We start from the raw sequence: 24166 nt of genomic DNA on the forward strand, positions 1-24166 counted from the left end.
CTTTATTACTGGTAATAACAAGTTGCTATTATGTTAATCCCTCATACCGTCACACTGCCACGAAGAACTGCTGCCATGTTCTACTCAAATCCCATAACACGCTCTTATGTATCTTTTAAATTGGATGAAATGTCAGAGACTACTATTTTTAAATTAATGCATTAAATATGTGGTTTATGTTTATGGATTATTACCACAAATGAATAAAACCTGACCAACCGCCCCCAACCTGTCCGGCTGAATAACCGCTGCTCATCTACAATCACAATAAACACCGGTGTACCACAAGGCTGTGTGATGAGCCCCTTCCTCTACTCCCTCTTCACCCACGACTGCAGACCTGCTGATGGTTCCAACACCATCATTAAGTTTGCAGATGACACCACGGTGATTGGCCTCATCAGTGACAACGATGAGGCCGCCTACACGGAGGAGGTGGATCGTCTGGCTGAGTGGTGCGACACAAACAACCTGCTGCTTAACACTGAGAAGACTAAGGAGCTCATCATGGACTACTAGAGGAATGCTGGCCCACATCCACCCATCCACATTAAGGGGACGGCTGTGGAGCGTGTGAGCAGCTTCAAGTTCCTGGGAGTCCACATCTCCGAGGATCTCATCTGGACGACCAACTGCTCCAAGCTGATCAAGAAGGCTCACCAGCGCCTCTTCTTCTTGAGGACTCTGAGGAAGAACCACCTGTCCTCAGACATCCTGGTGAACTTCTATCGCTGCACCATCGAGAGCATCCTGACCAACTGTATAACAGTCTGTTACGGGAACTGCTCTGCCTCGGAGCGGAAGGCGTTGCAGAGGGTCGTGAAAACTGCCCAGCGCATCGCCGGAGCACCACTTCCTGCCATAAAGGACATCTACAGGAAGCGGTGTCTGAAAAGGGCTGGGAAAATCATCAGAGACCCCAGTCACCCATCACATGGAGTCTTCACCCTCCTGCCCTCTGGGAGGCGCTACAGGAGCCTCCGGACTAAGACCACCAGGTACCGGAACAGCTTCTTCCCCACAGCTGTCAGACTCCTGAACTCTGCCTCCTGACATCTGACCCACGTTAACACATGGACTGAACATACACACACCCACCATACACACACCCACAACCACCTACACACACAATGGACAACTGTACCCTCAAACACACAATAATAACATGGACTGAACTACCACTCACAACCACTAGCACTTTATATAGCCTCTGTAGAAATTATCCACATATCTCACTTATCTTAACTGCACTACTGTATAGCTCTGTGTAAATAATCATTCTGTACATACAATAATTTTTAATCCTACAACTGTTTATAACTTGCATAGTTCACATTTTTGTATAGCAGTATATCTCAGATTTCTGTATAGTTTTTCATATTTTTATCCTGTTCATAGCCTGTACATACTTATAGTTATAGAATATTCATAACATACTTCATACTGTGTACATTATAACATACCATAATAGACCCATTTCTGCAATATCTATATTATTGCTAATATATATTGTAATATATCTATATCATGGCTAAAGCATGGATCCATCATGGATGGATGCAAACTGCATTTCGTTGCCCTGTACCTGTGACATGTGCAATGACAATAAAGTTGAATTCTATTCTATTCTATTCTATTCTAAAAGCTGCTTCCTTTGGTCTTTTTCCTCTTTCACTTCCTCTTCTCTCTTGGGGATCCTTTAAAGGGTTTTTGTGGTTTTAGTCTTGCTCTTATTTCTGATTAGTTTATTCTCACTGGACACTTTATTAGTTACACCTTGCTGGTACTGGGTTGGACCACCTTTTATAATCAGGACTGATTTAATTCTTCTTGGCATAGATTCAACAAGGTCCCCAGAAATTTGCTTGTATAGCTGTGGTGTTTGAACAATGCTTAGCTGGAACAGACCAGGCCAAAAGGTGCCAAGAAACCCCCAAACAATTAAACCACCAGCAGCCTGAACTGTTCATACAACGCAGCATGGATACCTGCTTTAATGTTGTTTACACCACATTTTGACCATACCATCTGAATGCTGCAGCAGAAATTTAGTCTCATCAGATAGGACAACATTTTTCCAATCTTCTATTGTCTAATTTTGGTGAGACCGTGTGAATTATAGTCTGCATTATTGAATTAATCCAATTCCTCTAACTGATAGGAAGGGCACTTGGTGTGGTCTTCCGCTGGTTTAGTCCACCTGCATCAAGGTTAGACACGTTGTGCGTTCAGGGTATGTCACTATATTTTCTCTCTTTCTGTTGGAGACACCTGTGCTATACACTTCAAGAATTTTGTACATTTGAATGTTAGTGTGAAAATGTATGCAGAAGTAAATTAACCTGTTTTGACACATTGGCTGGAAAATCAGCTAGTGTGGTAAATTTCTGTTTTTTCCTGTTATTAGCGATGTGCAAAGTCTTCAGACAGCTTTCGATTTTAGCAGGTGCAGACTGTAATTTTCAGTGGGTGAAATGGTAAAAGCAGAAAGTGTAGATTGTCACTAATCAGAATTAGTTCACGAGTAAAAATTCAGTCTTGTCAAGTTTGTTTTTGTAGAAGCATCACCCTGCATCACAGCCGAATAACTGCAAATAGGCTGGGTGTGTCTGTGGCTGCAAAATGTCCCTAGAATGGCAGGTTTTCAATTTCAAGCGTCATACTGAACAACAATGAAGCTGCTGTCCCTGATATGGCTTTAAGTGTTTCTACTCAACTCACAAAATTCATTCATGAGAAAGACCCAGACAGAGAATATAAAAGCAGGGCACAAAGAAAGTGTCAAAAAGTGAGGAGCATGACAAAGAGGGAAGGAAGCAAGTCGGCCAAGGGAAGAAGCAGGTAGAGACAGACAGATAAAGACAGGGAACAGTGTGTGAGCTGAATAAAGAATTCTGTGATGTCGGGTAGTTTCATGCAACAGCCTTTTGATCGGCTGTCTTAGCGGACTTCACCCAAACTGACAACAGAAAATGGAAGCTAAGGCAGAGTTTTATTGGAGTTTATAAAGTGAAGTCATACACCTTCTGCCAGAGCTCTTTGATATGTAGTTGACATTTTTGACACCACTGAATGAAAAGATCCAAGGCTCTTTGCTTTGTGAATTTCTTCCATTGTCAAATTCACAAGGAAACTTTTGATGTGGTACAACAAAAGAATGTCAGGAACAGTGATGAAAACAGGGTGCTTGTTTAAAAAATTCAAATATCGTGAAGGATGTTTCTACAAATGTGCATATTTGTCCAATAACAAGCTGTGTGGATTATTGTTGTTATTCCTTTTTTAAGCGGTATTAAAGGAATACCTGTTAGCTAGACCTGAACCATTGCTAGCTACTGTTAATGTAAAAGTTTGTTAAGCCACAAAGACAGCAGTTTTTTCTTAATACAATAGGCACCTGACATGAGGGGTGAAGCAGGGTTATGTCTGCACATAACAAACAACTGAGGAAAAAAATTAAATAATATCTTTAGGTTTGTTATTAGCAGCCTGTTGCAAAAACACCTCATTTGTTCCCACTTCTTCTCAGTGGAAGGGTGGCTGTCAAGAAGCCATTCTTAAGGAAGGGAAACAGGGAGAAAAGACTGAGTTATGCCACATTACACGAGAACTGGACAGAAAATGCATCTAGCACTTTACTTAGTCCCTAAGGACCCCAAAGCACTTCACACTACATTCAGTCATCCACCCATTCACACACACATTCACACACTGGTGATGGAAAGCTACATTGTAGCCACAGCTGCCCTGGGGCGCACTGACAGAGGCAAGGCTGTTGGACACTGGTTCCACCGGGCCCTCTGACCACCACCAGTAGGCAACAGGTGAAGTGTCTTGCCCAAGGACACAACAACCGAGACTGTCAGAGCCGGGGCTCGAACCGGCAACCTTCCGATTACAAGACGAACTGCCAACTCGCCACGATCGCTCAGTAAGTACAGAGGAGGTCAGAAGAAAGGTACAACAGTGGATTTCTACAGTCATCTGTAAAACAAGATGGGTCTTTCAACCAATGGTGTTGGGAATCTTGTCAAATTTCATGGAATTATGAACACAGAAAAATACCATCAGATTTTAAACCACTATGCAGTACTATCTGGAAAGCATCTGATTGACAGCAGTTTAATTTCTATCACTATCAGTCATGGATTGACCTTCACAGAGCCCAAACCTCAACATTATGGAAACAATCTGGGATCTTCGTATCCCCTTTTCCATTACTATCTACTCAGATTGACCCGGCATGTTTTGCCACAGTTTTCAGCCACCTGGTAGCAGGTACTTTTTTAATTCCTCGGAGTTCCAAGCGATCTGAGCGGGTTCTAAAATGTGATGTCATCAGACTGCATGCCACCGATTGGCTGGTCAGTAGCGTCACTCCATGAGTCATGAGAGCGTCTCGTTTACGAAAATCAAAACTGCCACTTTTAAAACCTTAAAACTAGAAAAATGGCTACAAAAACAACGCCATGTTCCCAAGTCTAACAAAAGTTCATACCAAATATTGACTTTCAAGCTCATTAGAATTCCACATCTCTATTTTGCTTTATCTACTGTATTTCAATGAATCACTGCAACCATTTCTCGTTTTCCTAGCAAAATATAAAGAAATGAAAGGTGGCTCAAGACTTTTACACATTACTGTATGCACAGATTTTTTGTTTTTTTTTAAGAAAACCTATTGAACTGAATGTTCAGCAAGAACAAACTGCATAAAATAACAAATTAATGGAAGAGAGAACCAGGCCTCAGCTCTCTACAGACAAGTTTTTAGTGTTTTCTGCAAATTCAAATGACTGAAATTAGAGCACTGGTTAAAGATTCACATTTCATATACAGATGTAGGGCTGCTCGATTATGGCAAAAATGATAATCACGATTATTTTCACTGAAATTGAGATCACGATTATTTGACGATATTTATTTAACCCTTTAAGACCTACTATAGAACCAAGTCCACCAGAGCTTATATTATTTTTATTTATTTTTTTTACATGCTGTAGTGCCATTTGTGGGAGCATTTCAAGTTGCTATACATCAATACAACTGTTATAGCTCATATTTTAATAATATGTATGCATTAAGTGCATAGTAATTACATAAATTGCAAAAAAGTGCAATAAACTACAAAAAAAATTGAAAATCGCTTTTGTTTTGTTTACATATATTTCTACTTGGAGAAATTTAAGAGGTTTATCCCTCAAAACTTTAAATACAATAAAGTTTCAAAAAATAGTTTCCCACCACAGGAAATTTATTTTGAGTGTCTTCATAGTTTTATTTTGGAGATACAGCAATTTTTATATACTGCAGGAAAAACAAAAAACAATCCTATGATGCAAATTTGCAAAGAAAACAGCATGTGCATCATTTCACTGTGGGAAGTGTTACGAACAGCTGATAGGAACGGCAAAGCGTGTTTCTGGAATATTATGCTTTTGTTCCTGCAAGCGCTTTTTATGCAGTTTTTGCAAAGCTATATGTGGAACGAAACCGTGACCGAGGACAAGCTGATGGCATCAGATGTAAGTACAACTCCTCCGGTTTCATATGCAAAACAAATTATTGCGCTAGCTTACACGGTTCAGGTTCTACAGGGATTTAAAAATAGTTACGCAAAACGGAGCGTGCTGCTCTGACCGGCTTTAAAGGGTTAACAATGACTTTAAAAAAATAATATAAAATAGTGTGCAACACCACTGAAGTTTTTGTTTTTTTTTAAACTCTTTTCAACCAACGGCAGTCACTCTCCAAATAACTTCTGCTTAGCTTTCTGAGCTTCCCTCGGGTCCTCTTAATCAGCGGTCTCCACCCTTTTTTGCGCCACGGACGGTTTATGCCCGACAATATTTTCACGGACCGGCCTTTAAGGTGTCGCGGATAAATGAGGGAGGGGCTAATAATCGGCTCAGTCATTTTTAATGATCGTTGAAAGCCCAGATCATAATCGTGATTAAAATTCGATTAATTGAGCAGCCCTATACAGATGGACTTCTTCACTGCTCCAAGGAACAGTTTATTTTTTTAATTAAAAGTGTCTGATAGAGATTAATTCAAAGCTAGATGCTCCTGATGCCTTGAATGTTGAGTCATTAGCACAGCTTTCCAGTGTTAAATTTTTAAATCCAATTTGCACCCATGCCAACAGTTTACACTGGGTTATATTCAGTTAAAATGCATCTATCAGTGAACCTCTGGAAACCGTCAGTACACCACACTGAGATCACTCACTGTCACACGCAGCTGCACGCATGCACATTTACACGCAGCGGAGGAAAATAAACACTAACGACGCATAATCACACGAAAAAACAAAAGGTCCCTCTTTCTCTCCCTCTCCCCATTTTCATCCTTCGATCATTCATTACGACATATTCCCTCGTGCCTAATTGTCATCCGTCTTTTATTGCAAAGCTTTAAAAAGAAACAGCAGAATTCATTTCTATCATTTCGCCAATTAAATTACATGAAACGGCTCTTGTTTTAATCAAGGGTTAATTAACATGATACTAGAAAACATTACACAGCTCCATGACCACTAACAGACTGAAACCTGCACTTGTACGGTATGAGTGTGAGGATCAGCACCTGCGGGTGTCCACATGTAAATGTGTGCGGATGTATCCAAAGCGCAGCAGTGATGCGTAAATTACATTCCTACTGAGAGGTTTGCTTCTTATGTGCGACAACAAATCTTTTATACCCTGATATGCGAATGTGACACACACACTGTCTGCTCTCTGCCCTGATCTGCTAATCTCTCCTCTCTTCAATCACAGTCTCCCTTCTTCTTTCTGAATTACTTCTTCCCCTCCTCGGTCTGATTTCTTTCTCTGCCCTCACTATGTCTTTGGCCTCATCTCATGACTATACAGGTGCACAACCCACTAAAAACCAATTCTGAAGGCAGGCTGCTTTGAGTCACTCAAACGTTTTACCATGAGATTTTTTTTTCTCCAATTTTTCTCAGTCTAAAACACAGGCATGTTGGGCTTTAACCCACAGCTGGGGTGTGAAGTGCGACACTGCAGGGCCTCCATGCACTGATAAGCCACAACATAAAAATCACTGAAACCTTTTTATAGTTGATCATGTTGTTACAAAGCAATGTTCTGCTTTGAAAGCTTGGGTCCTGGTGTTACCAGCGCCATGCAGCACCCAACTAAACCTGACTGCAGACCATGCACGCCTCTCACAACATCCTGGTGCTGGATATCAAAGGATACCACTGTCAGTGTTGTTCTCTAGTGGGAGGTACACAATATTGGGCAGGTGGTTACAATGCTGTGCTTGACAGGTATACATCACGCTGTTAATCTCTGAAAAATGCAAGCAGCTGGATTCATGGGAAGAAAAGAAAGCAGCAGAGAGCGAGAGATGACAAGATAGAGTCATAAGTGAATGGAGAGATGATAAGAAAGGAGAAAGAGTATTTAGACCTGTGGGGACAGATCTGGACAAAAGATGTATGGAAGTCAAAGCATTGTGTGTAAGAAATTAACTAAATTAGCCATAAATACATATATATAAGCCCTTCATCCAACAGAGATGATGTCAGGCCACAGAAAACCTCAGAATACAAACACATTTACTGACAGTCAAACACACACACAAAACACACACACATATATAGATGCACCCACGCAATCACATAGCCATTCACATAAACACATGCGCCTGCGCCACATATCACCCCAGCTGCTATGCTGGATTCATCCAAATATGGCTGGGGATATTTCCATGGCAACAGCAGGCAGAAGGGGTGCAGACTCATGCGGGATGATCTCCAGAGAGACTCTGCTTTTTGACTTTTTGATTCAAACTATTCACTTTCAATTCATTCAGCAGTATATGAGTCTCTTCAGCAGAGTCAGAGAGTCTGCCTCTTATGGAAATACAGACAAACCAGCACTGGTTACACGTTGGCTGACACAGTAATTCCCTGCAGCACCGCAAGCCTTCAAAAATTTCCATCTACTGGTTTTAAACACATTTTGTAGTTGAAGCATTTGCATTTTTTACTTTCTAACCAATGTTCTCTATCTGTTTTAATACATTTACTTTGTGAGAAATAATGTGCACATTGTTACTAACACTTCCCTGAAATGCGGCGTAACAGGTAACTGAGAAGCAGTGCTTGAGCAGGAGACATATCAAAGTATAATAGCCGACCATAAAATGCAGAAAATCTCACTAAAGTGGCGGCTGAAACTGATTTATCTCTCGCTGTCACTAAAAAGACTTCATCAGACTTCATAAAGAAGATGGTGTTTCACTTGAAGACAAATAGGAGGCTACTAAGTTGACAGAGAGAAAAACTGATGCTATGACAGAACCTGCATTTATGTTATTGCACTGAGTGTGTGGGGGTATCTACGTGTCCCGTGTGGATATAGATATTTATCTCAGCCCAGCTATTCATTAATGGGCTTGTAGCCCTCTGGCACCATAAGGAATTATAGAAGAGAAGCAATAAACATATTCAGATGCAGGAAGGAGAATCTCTGGGTCTACATTATGCTGCCTATGGTGTATGTGTGTAAGACATTAGTTTTCTTGCGATGTGATAGTGAGCCCCAGGACCTGATTTGGGTGTTAAGATTATTTCAAGAGGGAAGAAGATAAAAAATATAAAATCAGAAAAGCACTTAAACAAAGCAACCATTGAGGGTTCATAAAATCGGCAAAATCTAAATTTCAAGTTGTTGCAAAACTACAGAACTGAGGAGTTTGTAACAAATACAATGTTACGTGCAACACTGTTACACTGTTAATGTAGGAGCCGAGCCTAGATGTAGAATAGTCTTAAAATGTGAAGGGCACAGTGAGGGATAAATTACAGACCACCAATTTACTCAGATTAAATGCTTGTATTTCATGTGGCACTTGGCTTATTTAAACAGTATAAATATGGACCCTGGAGATCCAGAGATCTTGTGGTATTCCATGCTCATTTGCCCTCCATAAACCTGCTTTATCATCATCTTTGTGATTCTGCGGTAATCTAATTATCCTGCATTATACACCTGTCTCCCCAACTGGATTAATCAGAAGCTCCTTTCACAGACCTCCAGTTAGCAGGGCGCCCACCCGTGACCATCTCCAATTTACAACTACAGTTCATTTATGATAGTGATTCCTAAGGAAAGCTGGTTTTTAATTAATTGACCAAATCAAAACAGACTGGCTGATTTTTAGTCCTGATAACTTCTGCTGAGTGAAGAATAACTCTTCTGTTTTCGTTACTAAAACGGAGATGACGACGATGTAATTGTGACACCATAGTGATGTCCCACAGCTGACTTTTTTCCTACACTTCATTATGCATTGCAATTGATGGGTCTCATTCACTAATGTGGAAAGAAATATGTTTTTTGTACATAAAATACCTGCAAATTTGTGACATGTGCACACCAGATGATTTTCTTCTTACCACCATTTGTATGTCAGTGAATCAAGTCCAAACAAAAGAATCAAAGTAAACTTAAACAGATGAGGAAAAAAGAACGCAATGCAGGAAAAAAACAACAGAATCTCTTCAGTTACTGGACAAACATCAGTAAGCAGGTATTTGTCAAAACCTTATAGTCACAATCACAACATCCCGCTAGGATTAATGGGTCATTTTCATTGTTATTTAATGCACTAGTAACAAGGTGGTTTAATTCAGGCCTTTTTCGTGAATCAGCTTGACTTTATCATTTGTGAATACTCATGATATCCAGCAGAGTGTGACCAAATTCAGGCAAGGAAACATGGATCAATCACAAATTTGTATGTAAAACGTTCACATGCACAGTTTGTGAATGAGGCCTTTTGTCACTGTTAATTTTATTTTTTCCCCTGGAGGTTCTGTTGAAATTATCCATTAAACTCTTTATATCATACATAGTCAGACCTAACAAAGAACTTCTCCCCTGACAGTGCATCAAAGTTACGACTGATTAAGTCCTTTAATTCTGTGAGGACAGAAAATGTCTGCCTACTTCATGATCGTTCTCTCTCTCTCACTTCAATCTCTAATTGCAGACTGAGTACAGTAGACTTTACCTCATATAGACAGCGATGATGATGATGATGTTGATGAGGAGGATAATGATGATGATGAGTAAGATGGTAATGAGCATCAAGGTGGTGATGACAACAAATATGATGCAGGGCATGATGATTTAGTGAAACAGCAGAGATCACTGGGGGGAAAAGTAGAACAGAATTGGAACCAGTCACACTTGTGCCATTTTAAAGGCAATCCCATCATGTTGTTTCCAGTATATGCAAAAAGCTATTGTTTTTCCTCTTCGCATGCTGGCTGGCATAGGTGCTAAAATCATTATTCATCTTATGTTAATCAACAGTTGGCATGGCAACCGTAACTCGAGAGGCTTAGAAGCAACTTTCATACAGACGTATGTAGCCACACACACACACACACACACACACACACACACGCACACACACACACACATATATACACAGATGTAGGTAAAAACTGTTGATTTGGAAAGTTTTTCTTTCTGCATATCAATTCATCCACACAGAAATGGAGCTTTATGTGAAAACGACCTCATATAACCAAATGTTAGTGCATACTCTACCACGACAATGTCTCTAGTTGTAATACTGAGTGTTTATCACCACTCCTGATGCAAAAAATGTAGCTTTTCCATAAACTGGCTTTTTGAGTGTGTCCGTTCATTCATTATTAACTGCGGATATTATTTTATTTAAAAATTAAGGCAGCTTTTCTAAGGAATACCTCAAACAAGACTTAGAAAATGATTGTTACATTATCTAATCATTTCCTGCAGCCTTCACCCCCGTCTGTGGCAGAGACAGATCTCCATTTATGAAATGCATCAGTTTTTATTTCAGTTTCTAGAATTTTATAACGAAGTCTTTATCTGTCCAACTCAGCTCAGCCGTTTACAGCAATTGGTGTGTCCATTAAGCTTATGTTTGCAAAAGACACATTCATTTATTATTATTATTATCATTATTAATATTATTATTATAGATATATCCAACAAATACAGTTCAATCAGTCACAACCAGCTGGGGATGTGTGCAGCACTGCTAGTCAAAAACCAGCTACTTTGAAGCACAGACTGGGCTTTGAAGTCTATTCATCAGCAGCATGGACATTTTATGCAAAAAAACAAAAACAAAAAACAGAGCAGAGACTAGCTGAAAGTATATATTTACCAGATGGGTTCTTATTAAATGTTCATAAGTGTGGCTATAATGGTTGTTATTGACACTTACATTTCTGATTATTTTTTTTAGTTTCAGTTACATCAGTCAGTTGACCTCCAAACATGCAAAAACCATCTCAAAACCATCCAACAGTGCAACATGAAATCACTAAATGTCTTCTTTTACCAGCAGACGAAACAAATTCATGAAAAACAGACTTTAAGCATTTTTCCAGAAAGAAGTGCTTAAAATATTATTTTTAACAAAATGTTTAAATAAACATTGATCCAGTTATCGACTGATCAACTAAATAGCTGTGTCTGCAATTCTCAAAGACTGAGAGGGTTAGTTTAGAGAAGAGCACTAAGCCACAGCATCTGCCTTGTAAGGACAGATTTTTTTCATTATTTTCCAGCTAATGTTTTTTAATTGATTTAATAACACTGCAATCTGCAAACCCATTGGCTACTCTGCTGACTGAAAACAGATACTTTTTTAAGCCTTCCTGTAGTTCTTTCACAAATTCCTCATCAGCCTACTGGTTAGTTTGTGAATGCAAATAAACCTAAAAGGCCTATGAAAAACAATATCACTCTCATTTGAGCTTGCATTGTGGCCTAAGGCTTTTATTTTCATACAAACCGCACAAATTGAAACCTCCAGTACCAAAAACACAGAGGAGTTGCATGTTATAGAGTACATATTTAGCCCCACTAACCTGCCGATGAGAAGAAACTCTCCAACCAGTCCCTGGCGCCTCATAGCCATGAGGATATTTCGGACAGTCATGCCTTCACAGAAACATGCCACTACTCTGGCCTTAGGCAGATGGGCCCTCAGTCTCTCCAGCAGCCGATCAAAGCTCTGCTCTCCGGCATTGCTCCAGATTTTCCCTGTCACACAAATCGAAACACAGTTCTGTGATTCTCATGTGGTACTCACAATGTAAGCATTTTAGAAGAAATTAAAAAATGAACAACACAATGACTTACAATCTCACCTTCTTTAAAAAAATACTATTCCTGTTTATTTAGAATTAAGCTGTACTTTAAAGTAATTTTAACTTTTGTTTAACAGGCTATTTGTGTTGACAGCATTAGGTGTACGACACAGTAGAGATGGTAATGCCCTTCCTAATGCTAAGCAGCACTTTATGTGGGTAATGCACTTCTGCTCTATTGCTTTTGAATCAGTACTAAACTATTTACTAACTAAAATTCCAGCAAGCCTTTTCCGATCTAATATATTTTAAACAATGTTTATGACTCATACAGTTGACTTCACTGTGGTTTTTTTGACCTGCGTCTCTTACCAGAGTGGGCGATACAGATGCCCTCCTTGGCTGCCATGTCCTTGAACGCCCCCATCCCACTTTCACCATAGTTCCCTAGAAACACACAAAAAAGGTGACATTTTTAATTAGTTCAGTTTTGAGGCAGAATTACTTAACTTTTTCAAAAGGAGAGGAAAATGTCTCTGTGTCGACAGATGGAAGCACATAGAGAGATAGATGAACTACTCCACACAGGAACTTGGGAAAATGTCAGGAGAATCAAGTCTAGACATTGCCCAAAGTTGCCCTTTCTCACATTTATCTCACAGCAGTTGAGAGTCCACTTCTGATAGTTTCTCTCTACTGGAAATCCAAGTGAAATAATGGGTTGCATGGACAGAGTAAGCCATCACACAGATTTTGTGGTAGGGAATTGGCAGATCAATGATGATTAAAGATCACTTAATATCGGATTCAATAGCAGAAAGACAGAGTTTGGCACCTTTCAGACCTGATGTTGCTGAGCTGGCCATTTCATTCCCTCCGTTTAAAAATGTACCAGATTATTGATTTTTCCCACTCATTAAGTTTTTCCTGTCTATCCGATGGGTTTATTTTGGGCTTTTTAGACTAATAATGGCATCACTGGTGCCCTGTTCCAGTCTGAGGTCCAGTCCAGTGGTACTGAATAGACTGAAACATTGATTTAGGTCAGGCAATCATGGGGGCTAGTCAATAGCAACGGTTTCCCAAGGAACTGCCTGTATACTCTCACCATATGAGGCCGGGCATTGTTGTGCACCAGGAGGAACCCTGGACCTGCTACACCACCATAGGGTCTGACGATGGATCTAGGCATTTCATCCCAATACCTAATGGTAGCCAGGGTAGCGTTGCCTAGCTAGAAAAGGTTTTGTGCGTCCCTCCATGGATATGCCTCCCCAGACCATCACTGATATACCATCAATGCTGAACGGTGTTACGCTCTCCACGACTTCTCCCTGGCTCAGGGTGAACCTCCTCTCATCTTTGAAAAGCACAGGGCACCAGCGGTGGACCTGCCATTTCTGGTATTCTATGCAAATGGTAATCAAACTCCACAGTGCCAGTCAGTGAGTACAGGGCTCCCTAAAGGATGAAGTCTGTTTCTGATTCGTTGGTCAAAGACATTTTGTTGTACTACCTGTGCAACCTCTGTAGCGTCCAGGTATTGCCTTGTGATACCAGTAGTGACACTGACTCTAGCTAAAAGCTAAAACTAGTGATAAACCAGTCCAAAAAGAGGTGCAGGGGAAAAAACATCTGTGGCCTCCAGCTGTAACACCTTTTCTGTTTTAGGGGTTGTCTCACCGTTGCCCCTCTAGTGTACCTGCTCTTAATTTCATTAACACCAACAGCTGAAAGTAATTATCCCTCCTTCTTAACTGACCAGATAAATATTGCATTAGTTTAACTGGCCTGATGCTACATCCTGATTAAAAACAGTTTCACTTTTGTCATTCACAACTTGATTGTCGCATTTAAAATCCACTGTGGTGGTGTACAAAGTCAAAATCACAACAATTGCCTTTGTCCAACAAATTGTGGACTTAACTGTAGACAGATAGATGCCTGCATGCTGAAATTTGTGTCAGAGAAAGCATCTCCCCACTGTGGAACCCCTTTCTTTGCCAGAGAAAGTGGGTGACCTGGAATTTATGCTAATGAAGGGTTGTACACACTGGCAAAGAACATGATAGGATTCCCCTCTCTAATTTTTCCTCCTCTTCCCTCTTATCTCCTTCCCTTCTCAATGTTGATTGAAGAAAAGATCAAACCCCCCCTCTTTTTATCTAATGTTTGTTTCTTCCGGTGTGTTTGTAACAGAATGCAACCTAATTACGCATCATTGATCTGTGCAGCACATAAATTGATGAGGAGGAAAAAAGAAGAGGTCAAGGGAGAAATGAGGAAGAGAAAAATTATACAGAAATTAGAAGCGGTCCCACAGTCCCAGACCACTGTGGATCTTGCTCTGTGTGTGTGTGTGTGTGTGTGTGTGTGTGTGTGTGTGTGTGTGTGTGTGTGTGTGTGTGTGTGTGTGTGTGTGTGTCTACAGTCAGGCCAGTCAGTGTGGTGGAGTGAAGTGTAAAGTCCTGTAATTAGTGTCTCAGTGAGAGGAGTGGGAGACAGATGGTGCAGACCATCCTTTGACACACACACAGACACACGCACGCACGCATGCACGCACACACACACACACACACGCACAAACACACACAGCTACCATCATCAAAATCGATAAAGCTTGTAACCTACTTCACTCAGGACTCAACAGGGATTTCTTTGTGAGACATCTCGCCCTCTCTCACTTTTTCTCTTTCAGTAAAGTTGCCGTGGTTCTCTTTAGCTCTCTTTTTCTGCCTCTCACTCTCTCGGTTCTACTCAACAATGCTAACACACTGTCAAACAAACACACTTTTGCTCCCACCATTCCTAAACAAAAGCCAGCCCACACGCTTAAAAGGGCTGCAACTGGTAGCAGTCTTCTCTTCCTCTGTACTGGTTCATTTGTCTGTCAGGGAAACTTTCTGGCCATCACTGGCATGCATTTTGATTCCAAGCCTAGCATCACTTCTGATGGAGTGATGGAGCTTATGTTTGATAGCAGCAACACAAATTTGGACAGAGGCAACAAAAAATTGTATAGTGCAAAAAAAAAAATTGTGTTAACTGTCAACAGTTCAGTAACATGATCGGGTATTAAAATGCATCTTAGAGAGGCAGGGTTTCTCAGATGTAAAGATGGGCAGAGGATCATCAATCTGCAAACAGCTGTGCCTACTGTGAATAATAATCTTCAATATAAATCTGTACAAACTTATAATATCTCATCATCTACAGCATATAATATCATCAAAAGATTCCAGGAATCTGAAGAAATCTCTGTGCACAAGGGACAAACCCCCTCAAAATCCATATTTAATGCTCATAATCTTTGGGCCCTCAGGCACCACTGCATTAAAAACAGGGATGATTCTGTTATGGAACATTCCAGAAATCATTGTCTGAACACAATTCACTGTGGCATCCACACTCCAGGTTAAAGCTCTATAATGCAAAGAAGAAACCACATGTGAACATGAACCAGGAACACTGGTGTTTTCTCAGAACCAAAGCTCATTTAAAATCGACCTAGGAAAGCGGAAAAGCTGTTCTCATCAGGAATCTGGGTCTGCAGGTCTGCCTGTGGTCAGTGGAAATGTTATGCATCTTTTTCCTCATACACAGCTTCATTTTGTTGCATACATAACAATCATTAATTCCCATTAAAAGCATAACAATAGGTCAGACATGTCTCCCCTATAATAATGACCATGCAGTTAGTCCCTCTAGCGCCTGGTCTGAAGGATGTTTGGCAAACTACTATCTGTCTTAACAGAAGCCATTAAATTGATTCCCCGAACATGAGTTCTGAAACCTGAGGACAAGCCAATTTGAGGAGATGCAGTCTTGTGACCCCATGCTCATTAAACCACAAGCCATTGTTGTTGTTTGGGGACCCATCCAGAAACTGTCCTTCTTTGAATCTTCACCCTTAGGCAACACTTTTTTTCCCTTCTTGTCCATTCATTAAACCTTTCTCTACGCTGCCCTTTCTAACCCCTCCTACTTTCATCTTCCTCAATCCTAAAAAGGCACAGGAGTTAAATAGACAAGGACCATGTTTTGTCCCAGAGTCTGAGTGTGAGACACAATGGCAGAAAGGAGGACGACGAGAACAGAGAGGAAGACAAAACGCAGAGGATGAGAGGCAGAGGGAGAATCTGCAGTGCTAGGATCAAATGAGTCAATAAAGACCAACAGGAGAAAGAAATGAGAAAAGACAAAACGGTAGTGTGGAGGGAAAGTTGACATCTTGATTTATTAAAACATTGATCAACTTCTGTTTCAGCGTGCTGGGGTGACACATGTCAAATATCATGCCAATAAATCCCATTCAGCTGAATTGGATTGAGGTGAACAGAGGAACACAGAGAGAAATGGGGGAGGAAGGCCACAGAGAGAGAGTGAAACAAAGAAATGGTAAACTCGGTGTGGTGGAGGATGATAATGATGATTCTGGCTGATTAAAGTCACACAATGAACAGTAAGTGAGTTGTTGGACTCGCAACCTATTGTGATCATCGCGTGAGACCGTGTGGTAGAAACACATGTGATGGTGCATTAGGAAAATGCTGACGGTAAAGAGAGGGTCCCTTTCCCTCCACAGCATTTAGTGATGCAGATAAGTATACTCAGCTACAAGCAGGTCTCTCCATGGTGCTCTACAAAGGCTTCATTCCAAGAACTGTCAGTGTTTCTGCCACTGTCCCACAGACATCACCTAAATTAAAAGGTCATTTATGATTTTTTTTTTTTTTTATATATGCTCCATGCAACTGACCTTTCAATTCTCTTGATGCTATTTTATCAAATGTCTTGGAACACGATATATCTGAGGTGTTACGTTACAGTTCCTGCCATAATTCACCTTCAGCGTCTGTGGTTAAAGTGACCAAAGGAAGGCTATATAATGATATTCTACTTATTCTCTGTTAATAGTAGTGGCCTATGTGATACATTTAAATCGACCTTTGATAAGGTACTGTGACGTTTGAAGTTTGAGGATTAGACATTGACATATTCACGAAAGAACAAGCACCCATTAAAACTGAGTTACAGAGAGAACCTGTTACTTTGCATTAAAGGTTGTGAGAAAGTGCTTGGCTCGAGAGTTCTTACGTCCATCTCAGGCATTGATTTTAGCATTCACAGCTGAAAAAATATTCTGTCAGGCCCAGACAGTCTGCGTTACACAACCAAGAAACAGTAATAACGTCAACATATTGCATGCATGTACCTTATATCCTCCTGGTGAAAAAAAATACAGTATTTCATTACTTCAGTGTAATGACTTTGCTGATATTCCATGTATTCCAGTATCTTGCATATCACTTTCCCCCGTCTTTTGCCTCCAGATGCAAAATTTTAATGCAGAGAATTAATGAGTCTCTGTAACACCCCCCACCACCAGCAGCAGCAGAAGCAGCAGCAGCACCACCACCACTACCAATCTTGTTCCGAATCTTCAGCTCCTGTACGCTCTCTTATCTACTGCAAGCACTCCACATCCTAATACACACACAGACACACCTTGTACTCTGTCTTCTATCGTTTTCTGGCATTATTATCATCGGTTCCCTGCATTCTCTCTTCTCTCCTTGTTCCCCATTCCCAATTTATCTTGGTCCTTTTAAAAAAAATAATAAATAAAAAAAATAATCCTTCATTTCCCTTATTTTTTCCTACAGTTCTCTCCCCACCCCCACCTTATATGTCCTCTCCCTTCAGTCTCCACTTCTTTTCCATCCATTACATTTCATCTTAATTCATTCTCTCTGTCACACTAATTGTTTTTGTCATGTTTTGCATTTGACAAGGCAGAATCTGACCTTGAAAACCTGTTTCAAGGTTAAGCTGAGTCTTTGTAATTGAAAAGACCACTATTTTCTGCACATTTAAGCTAATACAAATACTCTAAGGCATACATTTCTGTAGAAATGTTGATAATATCGTGCACATTTCTCATGTGCTGCTAGAAGTGTCAGGACTCTGGTGGTGTCATGCATCGTATGGCACCAGGATGCCAGAAGAAAATCTTTTGGGTCCTGTGGAACATGCAGTCGAGCTTCTGTGAAGTGGGTTTATTACAGTCCATTCAGTAGATTCTAGATAAATCCAGGGTGTAGGCAGTTTGAAGGTTTTATAAATGTTTTGCTGGAATTTTGTTGGATTCCCTGCCTTGTGCTTAAGAGTGGAGACACACACTGTCCTGCTGGAGAAGACCATTGCCATCAGAGGCTCTTGTATAGTCTGCCAAGTTGTACACACCTAAATAATGTCCATGTGAATGTCAGGACCTAAGGCTTCTGCACAAAACAGTGCTTAGACAGTAATTTCCTACTTTATGTTCCTCAATCATCCATTCACAGCCAAACGAGCACTTTTTTCTATGTTTTAGTGCTTTTTGACTTGCACAAGGATATTAAGCATGCAGAACAGCCAGGGATCCAACCAACAGTGGTTTTAATGTTGTAGCTGTTCTGTATACATGCTGTTATAACATTATAGGTAAGCCCACAGGCACACTCTTATTACAAAGAAAACAAAAATGTCACACATATGCACTATATTGTTCTAAATATGTGACCTGATCTTTCTGTAGCTCTTCATTTAAATAAACAAATTCAGACAAAATTTATAAATATGTCTCAACATCTGTGAACAAATCCCTTTCTCAGTTTCACCGGAGGAGAATTAAAGCAAATAAGGATTTAATTTCACAACGTTTTACTAGAATCAATCCATGTTACCAGGGTTCAGTGAGTCATATGCTCACTCACGCTCAATCAGTTTTAACTAAACATTTATTATCGCACAGCTCTACAGTGAAAGCGTTTGTGAGAGAAATTTATAGTGTATGAAAATCATTTGGGTGCACTAGCGCAAATTACTTCGTGCTGACTTGTGGCACTCTTATTAGCAAATCTCAGGGTACAAAACACTCAGCAGCCTTATTTCTTCAAATGAACAGATCTGCTGTTTCTCACATACACACATAAACTTTTTTCTCTTATACACACAAACCTATATGCATATACACATATACAGTGGGGCAAAAAAGTATTTAGTCAGCCACCGATTGTGCAAGTTCCCCCACCTAAAATGATGACAGAGGTCAGTAATTTGCACCAGAGGTACACTTCAACTGTGAGAGACAGAATGTGAAAAAAAAATCCATGAATCCACATGGTAGGATTTGTAAAGAATTTATTCGTAAATCAGGGTGGAAAATAAGTATTTGGTCAATAACAAAAATACAACTCAATACTTTGTAACATAACCTTTGTTGGCAATAACAGAGGTCAAACGTTTACTATAGGTCTTTACCAGGTTTGCACACACAGTAGCTGGTATTTTGGCCCATTCCTCCATGCAGATCTTCTCGAGAGCAGTGATGTTTTGGGGCTGTCGCCGAGCAACACGGACTTTCAACTCCCGCCACAGATTTTCTATGGGGTTGAGGTCTGGAGACTGGCTAGGCCACTCCAGGACTTTCAAATGCTTCTTACGGAGCCACTCCTTTGTTGCCCGGGCGGTGTGTTTTGGATCATTGTCATGTTGGAAGACCCAGCCTCGTTTCATCTTCAAAGTTCTGACTGATGGAAGGAGGTTTTGGCTCAAAATCTCACGATACATGGCCCCATTCATTCTGTCCTTAACACGGATCAGTCGTCCTGTCCCCTTGGCAGAAAAACAGCCCCATAGCATGATGTTTCCACCCCCATGCTTCACAGTAGGTATGGTGTTCTTGGGATGCAACTCAGTATTCTTCTTCCTCCAAACACGACGAGTTGAGTTTATACCAAAAAGTTCTACTTCGGTTTCATCTGACCACATGACATTCTCCCAATCCTCTGCTGTATCATCCATGTGCTCTCTGGCAAACTTCAGACGGGCCTGGACATGCAGTGGCTTCAGCAGCGGAACACGTCTGGCACTGCGGGATTTGATTCCCTGCCGTTGTAGTGTGTTACTGATGGTGACCTTTGTCACTTTGGTCCCAGCTCTCTGCAGGTCATTCACCAGGTCCCCCCGTGTGGTTCTGGGATCTTTGCTCACCGTTCTCATGATCATTTTGACCCCACGGGATGAGATCTTGCGTGGAGCCCCAGATCGAGGGAGATTATCAGTGGTCTTGTACGTCTTCCATTTTCTGATGATTGCTCCCACAGTTGATTTTTTCACACCAAGCTGCTTGCCTATTGTAGATTCACTCTTCCCAGTCTGGTGCAGGTCTACAATACTTTTCCTGGTGTCCTTCCAAAGCTCTTTGGTCTTGGCCATGGCGGAGTTTGGAGTCTGACTGTTTGAGGCTGTGGACAGGTGTCTTTTATACAGATGATGAGTTCAAACAGGTGCCATTCATACAGGTAACGAGTGGGGGACAGAAAAGCTTCTTACAGAAGACGTTACAGGTCTGTGAGAGCCAGAGATTTTCCTTGTTTGAGGTGACCAAATACTTATTTTCCACCCTGATTTACGAATAAATTCTTTACAAATCCTACCATGTGAATTCATGGATTTTTTTTTCACATTCTGTCTCTCACAGTTGAAGTGTACCTCTGGTGCAAATTACTGACCTCTGTCATCATTTTAAGTGGGGGAACTTGCACAATCGGTGGCTGACTAAATACTTTTTTGCCCCACTGTATACTCTTAGATAATTGCACACCACTAACACACACACCTACGCGCACACACACAGACTCATTACACCTAAATTCAAAAGCTCTTGCAGCAGCTGGAGGCAAAGCCAGAGGCCCGGATCAACAGTCCTTGATATGTGTTTGTGTGTGTGCTTATCGCTCTTTATCGTACACTTTCAGGTTCAATAGCTGTTCTCTCAACGGGCACAGAGGTACTCATTGTCCTGCAGTTCAGGTAGCTGTTGCACTATCTTCAGCATCTTCCACCAGTGAACCAAGTGACTCAACTCACCGATAACTTCAGGGTGAGAGAGTGAATGAATGAGTCACGCAAATCCTGCAAGTACTCTCTCTGTCTGTACTACACAATCCTCCTCCGGGTTTTCACATGCTTTTCCCTTGTTGTTTTCCATTGAGGATGGAGGCATTTATTTTGAGAGTTCGATCTCTAGCATAATTTTTAGTTCTCACGACCCTTTTGTCCTCCAGTCATCACCTTCTGATCTACTCTCCATCAGCTTCTTGGCATAGAGGTAGCTTTAACCCATCTACAGTAATTCCATTTTAACGCATTTCCTTTCATAAGCCGAAACCTCATCTCTGTAATAACCACTTCTCCTTCGCTCTCTGCTGCAGCGTTGCTACGCCGTGGCTGATCTCGTCAGTTGTATTTGCAACTCCCCTCTTCCTTCACATCCTTGTGCTCATAAGACTCCTTGCCTTGTTTCAAAGACAATTTTACCTCTTTTTCTTTTTAGCTGGAATTTATGAGAAAGTTCTGGTTTTTTGTTATTTTTTTATTGAGGCATCACAGATTTCAGATGTCTTTCAGCTTGGACATGGCTGCGTTCGAAGGTATTTCAGGCAAATAAATATAAAGAGGAGCCAAGAACACAGTATAATGAGGCAAACACAGAGAAAAAGAGAGAAAAGGACAAAAGAAAAACATAAGAGTCTGCGTGGGTGACCGTACCTTCTGTGTGTATTGCAGACACGTAGCTCCAGTTGTATCTCTTGACAATGTCCACCATAGCTCTTGCCTGCTGGGCATCTGAAGGCACCACCCGCATAAAGTATTTGTAAAGGCTCTGGAACAACAGAAACAAAAGGAGCGTCAAGCTGTGTTTTGCAGGAGCATGCAGGGCATTCAACTCGGTGAGTAATGAATAACTTCGCATAATTAAAAGTGGCAGTAATAGATTTTCTCTGTAATTGATTCTTATATAATATTTATTTGTATGCAACTGTAGAGCTTCAGTAGCATTCGTCTACAAGGAACAGAGCTCACCTTATCGCTGAGGTCCATACTGGTGGCAGAGTAGGCAATCTGTGGTATGTTGAATAGCTGTAGCAGGTTCTGGACCTGGATGGCCACTGAGCTTGAGCCAGGTCCAATTAAACCCACAATAGGTTTCTTCCCCCGCATTGGAGTGGCAGAGGGGTCTGAGCACTTTAGCGTCCCTCCTCCGCCTCCCCAAGAAGTTCCGCCGCCCCACTCCTCGGCCTCATCAGAGGAGACCAGCGAGTCGCGTATGAACTCGATGCTCTGCTCCAGAGCCACAGCCGAGTGCCAGCAGGAGTCCCTGATCTCACAGCCCAGGCTGATGTTGGGAAGGATGTGCGGGTCAGCATTAATGCGGTCCAGTGTATGCATCATGGCCTCCACCCTTTGGATGCCATACTGCTCTCGCACCGCACCACATTTGCGTTCATGCACCTGATTAGACAACACAAAGGAGATAGGAATCAAGCCAAAGTGAAGTGACATTTAGATTATTATAAATGGTTATTTTTACCCATATGAATGCAAGAGACCGTGCTTTTTAATACACAGGTGCTTCACTGTTGGAATAATATTGGTTTTGTATTCACATAGCTGCCTTGTTCTGATTTTTCCTGTTTGCAATTATCCTTAATGAGATGGAAAAAGCTTAAATGTCAGTGGGTGACTTCTGGTTCCCGGGGCAGCTAATGGAACTTAAATGTCGACGGACTCACAGAGAGCTACCCATTCTACAAATTGAAAGCATTCTTTGGGTCTCAGAACCAGAGCAACATTATAACCTTTGGTACAGGAGATTGGACAAAATGTATAAATTTTCTGTCGCTGTGTTAAAAGTATTAATTTCTATATCATTTCATGGTGTTTGTCTGAAATCCAGCAATAATTACACAAGGTCAGTTGAAGTAAAATGTAATCAATTTAGCTACACATGATTCATTTATACCAGTATTAACCACACAACCACTTCAGTTTACCTTATCAGCAGGAGGCTGGTGATGTACAGAGAACAATGCTCCGATGATTATGTCACCAGGCATGTGTGCTACAACTCGCCGTTCATTGGACTGAGCAGAGTCGGCTTGATTGGGACCCAGCCAAATGGACAGAACTAGCAGCAGCCAAAACATCATCTTGGTCCTTTTGGGTTACTAAGAAGAAGCAGACCTCAACTTTGTATTGTGGATCCGTCACAGGGAACTACTTTTCCGAGAAACTGTTTTCCTGGCCATGGCATGAGCTTATGGCACAGAGGAGTTTTCGAAAACTGAAGATCTCAGAACGATCCTTTCTTTTGACTCGTTTTTGCTCCGTCTGGATTTCAAGGTGGGACCATCACTGCAATGGCTGGTATAGGTGCAGCGGTGCAACCTGGGAAATGTAAAAGAAAATTCGGGTTAAATCCCACTGACTGTAATAACTCCTGGATCGTCAAATTAAAAGGCAGAGGAATCGGTGATAGACAGACATGTTTATGTAAAGCTATGGTCATAACATTTAGCTAGAAATTTAGCATCACGTATAATAACCTGGGTCTTTAATATGTATTCATAAAACTTGTGGTTAAATAAAAGTACAACAGCGGTGACAAAAATGGTCCAACCTGGTACAAATGGATAGTTTTGCAAAGTGAGAAAACTGCACAGAAGAAGGACAGAAATAGCAGCTTTTCACTGTACCAGGAAGCACTGTGTTAAAGTGAAGAATGCTTCACATCATGAGAGTGGTTGCCCGAACTGTTTATTTCACCCTAGAGATCTGAATCATTGTCGGTTTTACAGCCTTCTTACTGGCAAACACATTACACATACATTACTCCACACTTGCCATACTTCACTAAATAACAATGGTTAGGCCAAGGAGCTCTGCCGACACATTTCTTTGCTTTACGACAGCACCATTTCTTTGTAACATATACGATTGGATTTATTAAAAGGAATAAGCCATCCAAAGCTACCTACAGCCATATCAAAAAGTAATTCCCCTCTAAACCTAAAAACCAAGGCAGGCATGAACAGCGTGTTTAAGGTTATGCCAAACCATCTCAAGCTGATCTAAGTCTGGACTCAAAAATCTTTGTTATGTCTGGGGGGGGGGGGGGGCGTTACCCAATGAACGGTGGACTTG

General features: G+C 41.0%; 1 protein-coding gene across 1 annotated transcript in view; it reads right to left on the reverse strand.

Annotated features, from left to right (window-relative positions):
- grm5b (glutamate receptor, metabotropic 5b) overlaps nucleotides 1–24166 on the reverse strand; it is a 92673-nt gene that overhangs the window by 60321 nt on the left and 8186 nt on the right. The window contains exons 2-6 of the mRNA XM_080888417.1: nucleotides 23017–23410; nucleotides 22046–22474; nucleotides 21731–21845; nucleotides 12506–12580; nucleotides 11912–12086 (exon numbers count right to left, since the gene is read on the reverse strand). Coding sequence (XP_080744543.1) covers nucleotides 11912–12086; nucleotides 12506–12580; nucleotides 21731–21845; nucleotides 22046–22474; nucleotides 23017–23172 — 950 coding nt within the window. The 5' untranslated portion in view covers nucleotides 23173–23410. The remainder of the gene's footprint in view (nucleotides 1–11911; nucleotides 12087–12505; nucleotides 12581–21730; nucleotides 21846–22045; nucleotides 22475–23016; nucleotides 23411–24166) is intronic.

The sequence above is a fragment of the Rhamphochromis sp. 'chilingali' genome (assembly GCF_963969265.1).
Source record: "Rhamphochromis sp. 'chilingali' genome assembly, chromosome: 8".
Classification (NCBI taxonomy): domain Eukaryota; kingdom Metazoa; phylum Chordata; class Actinopteri; order Cichliformes; family Cichlidae; genus Rhamphochromis; species Rhamphochromis sp. 'chilingali'.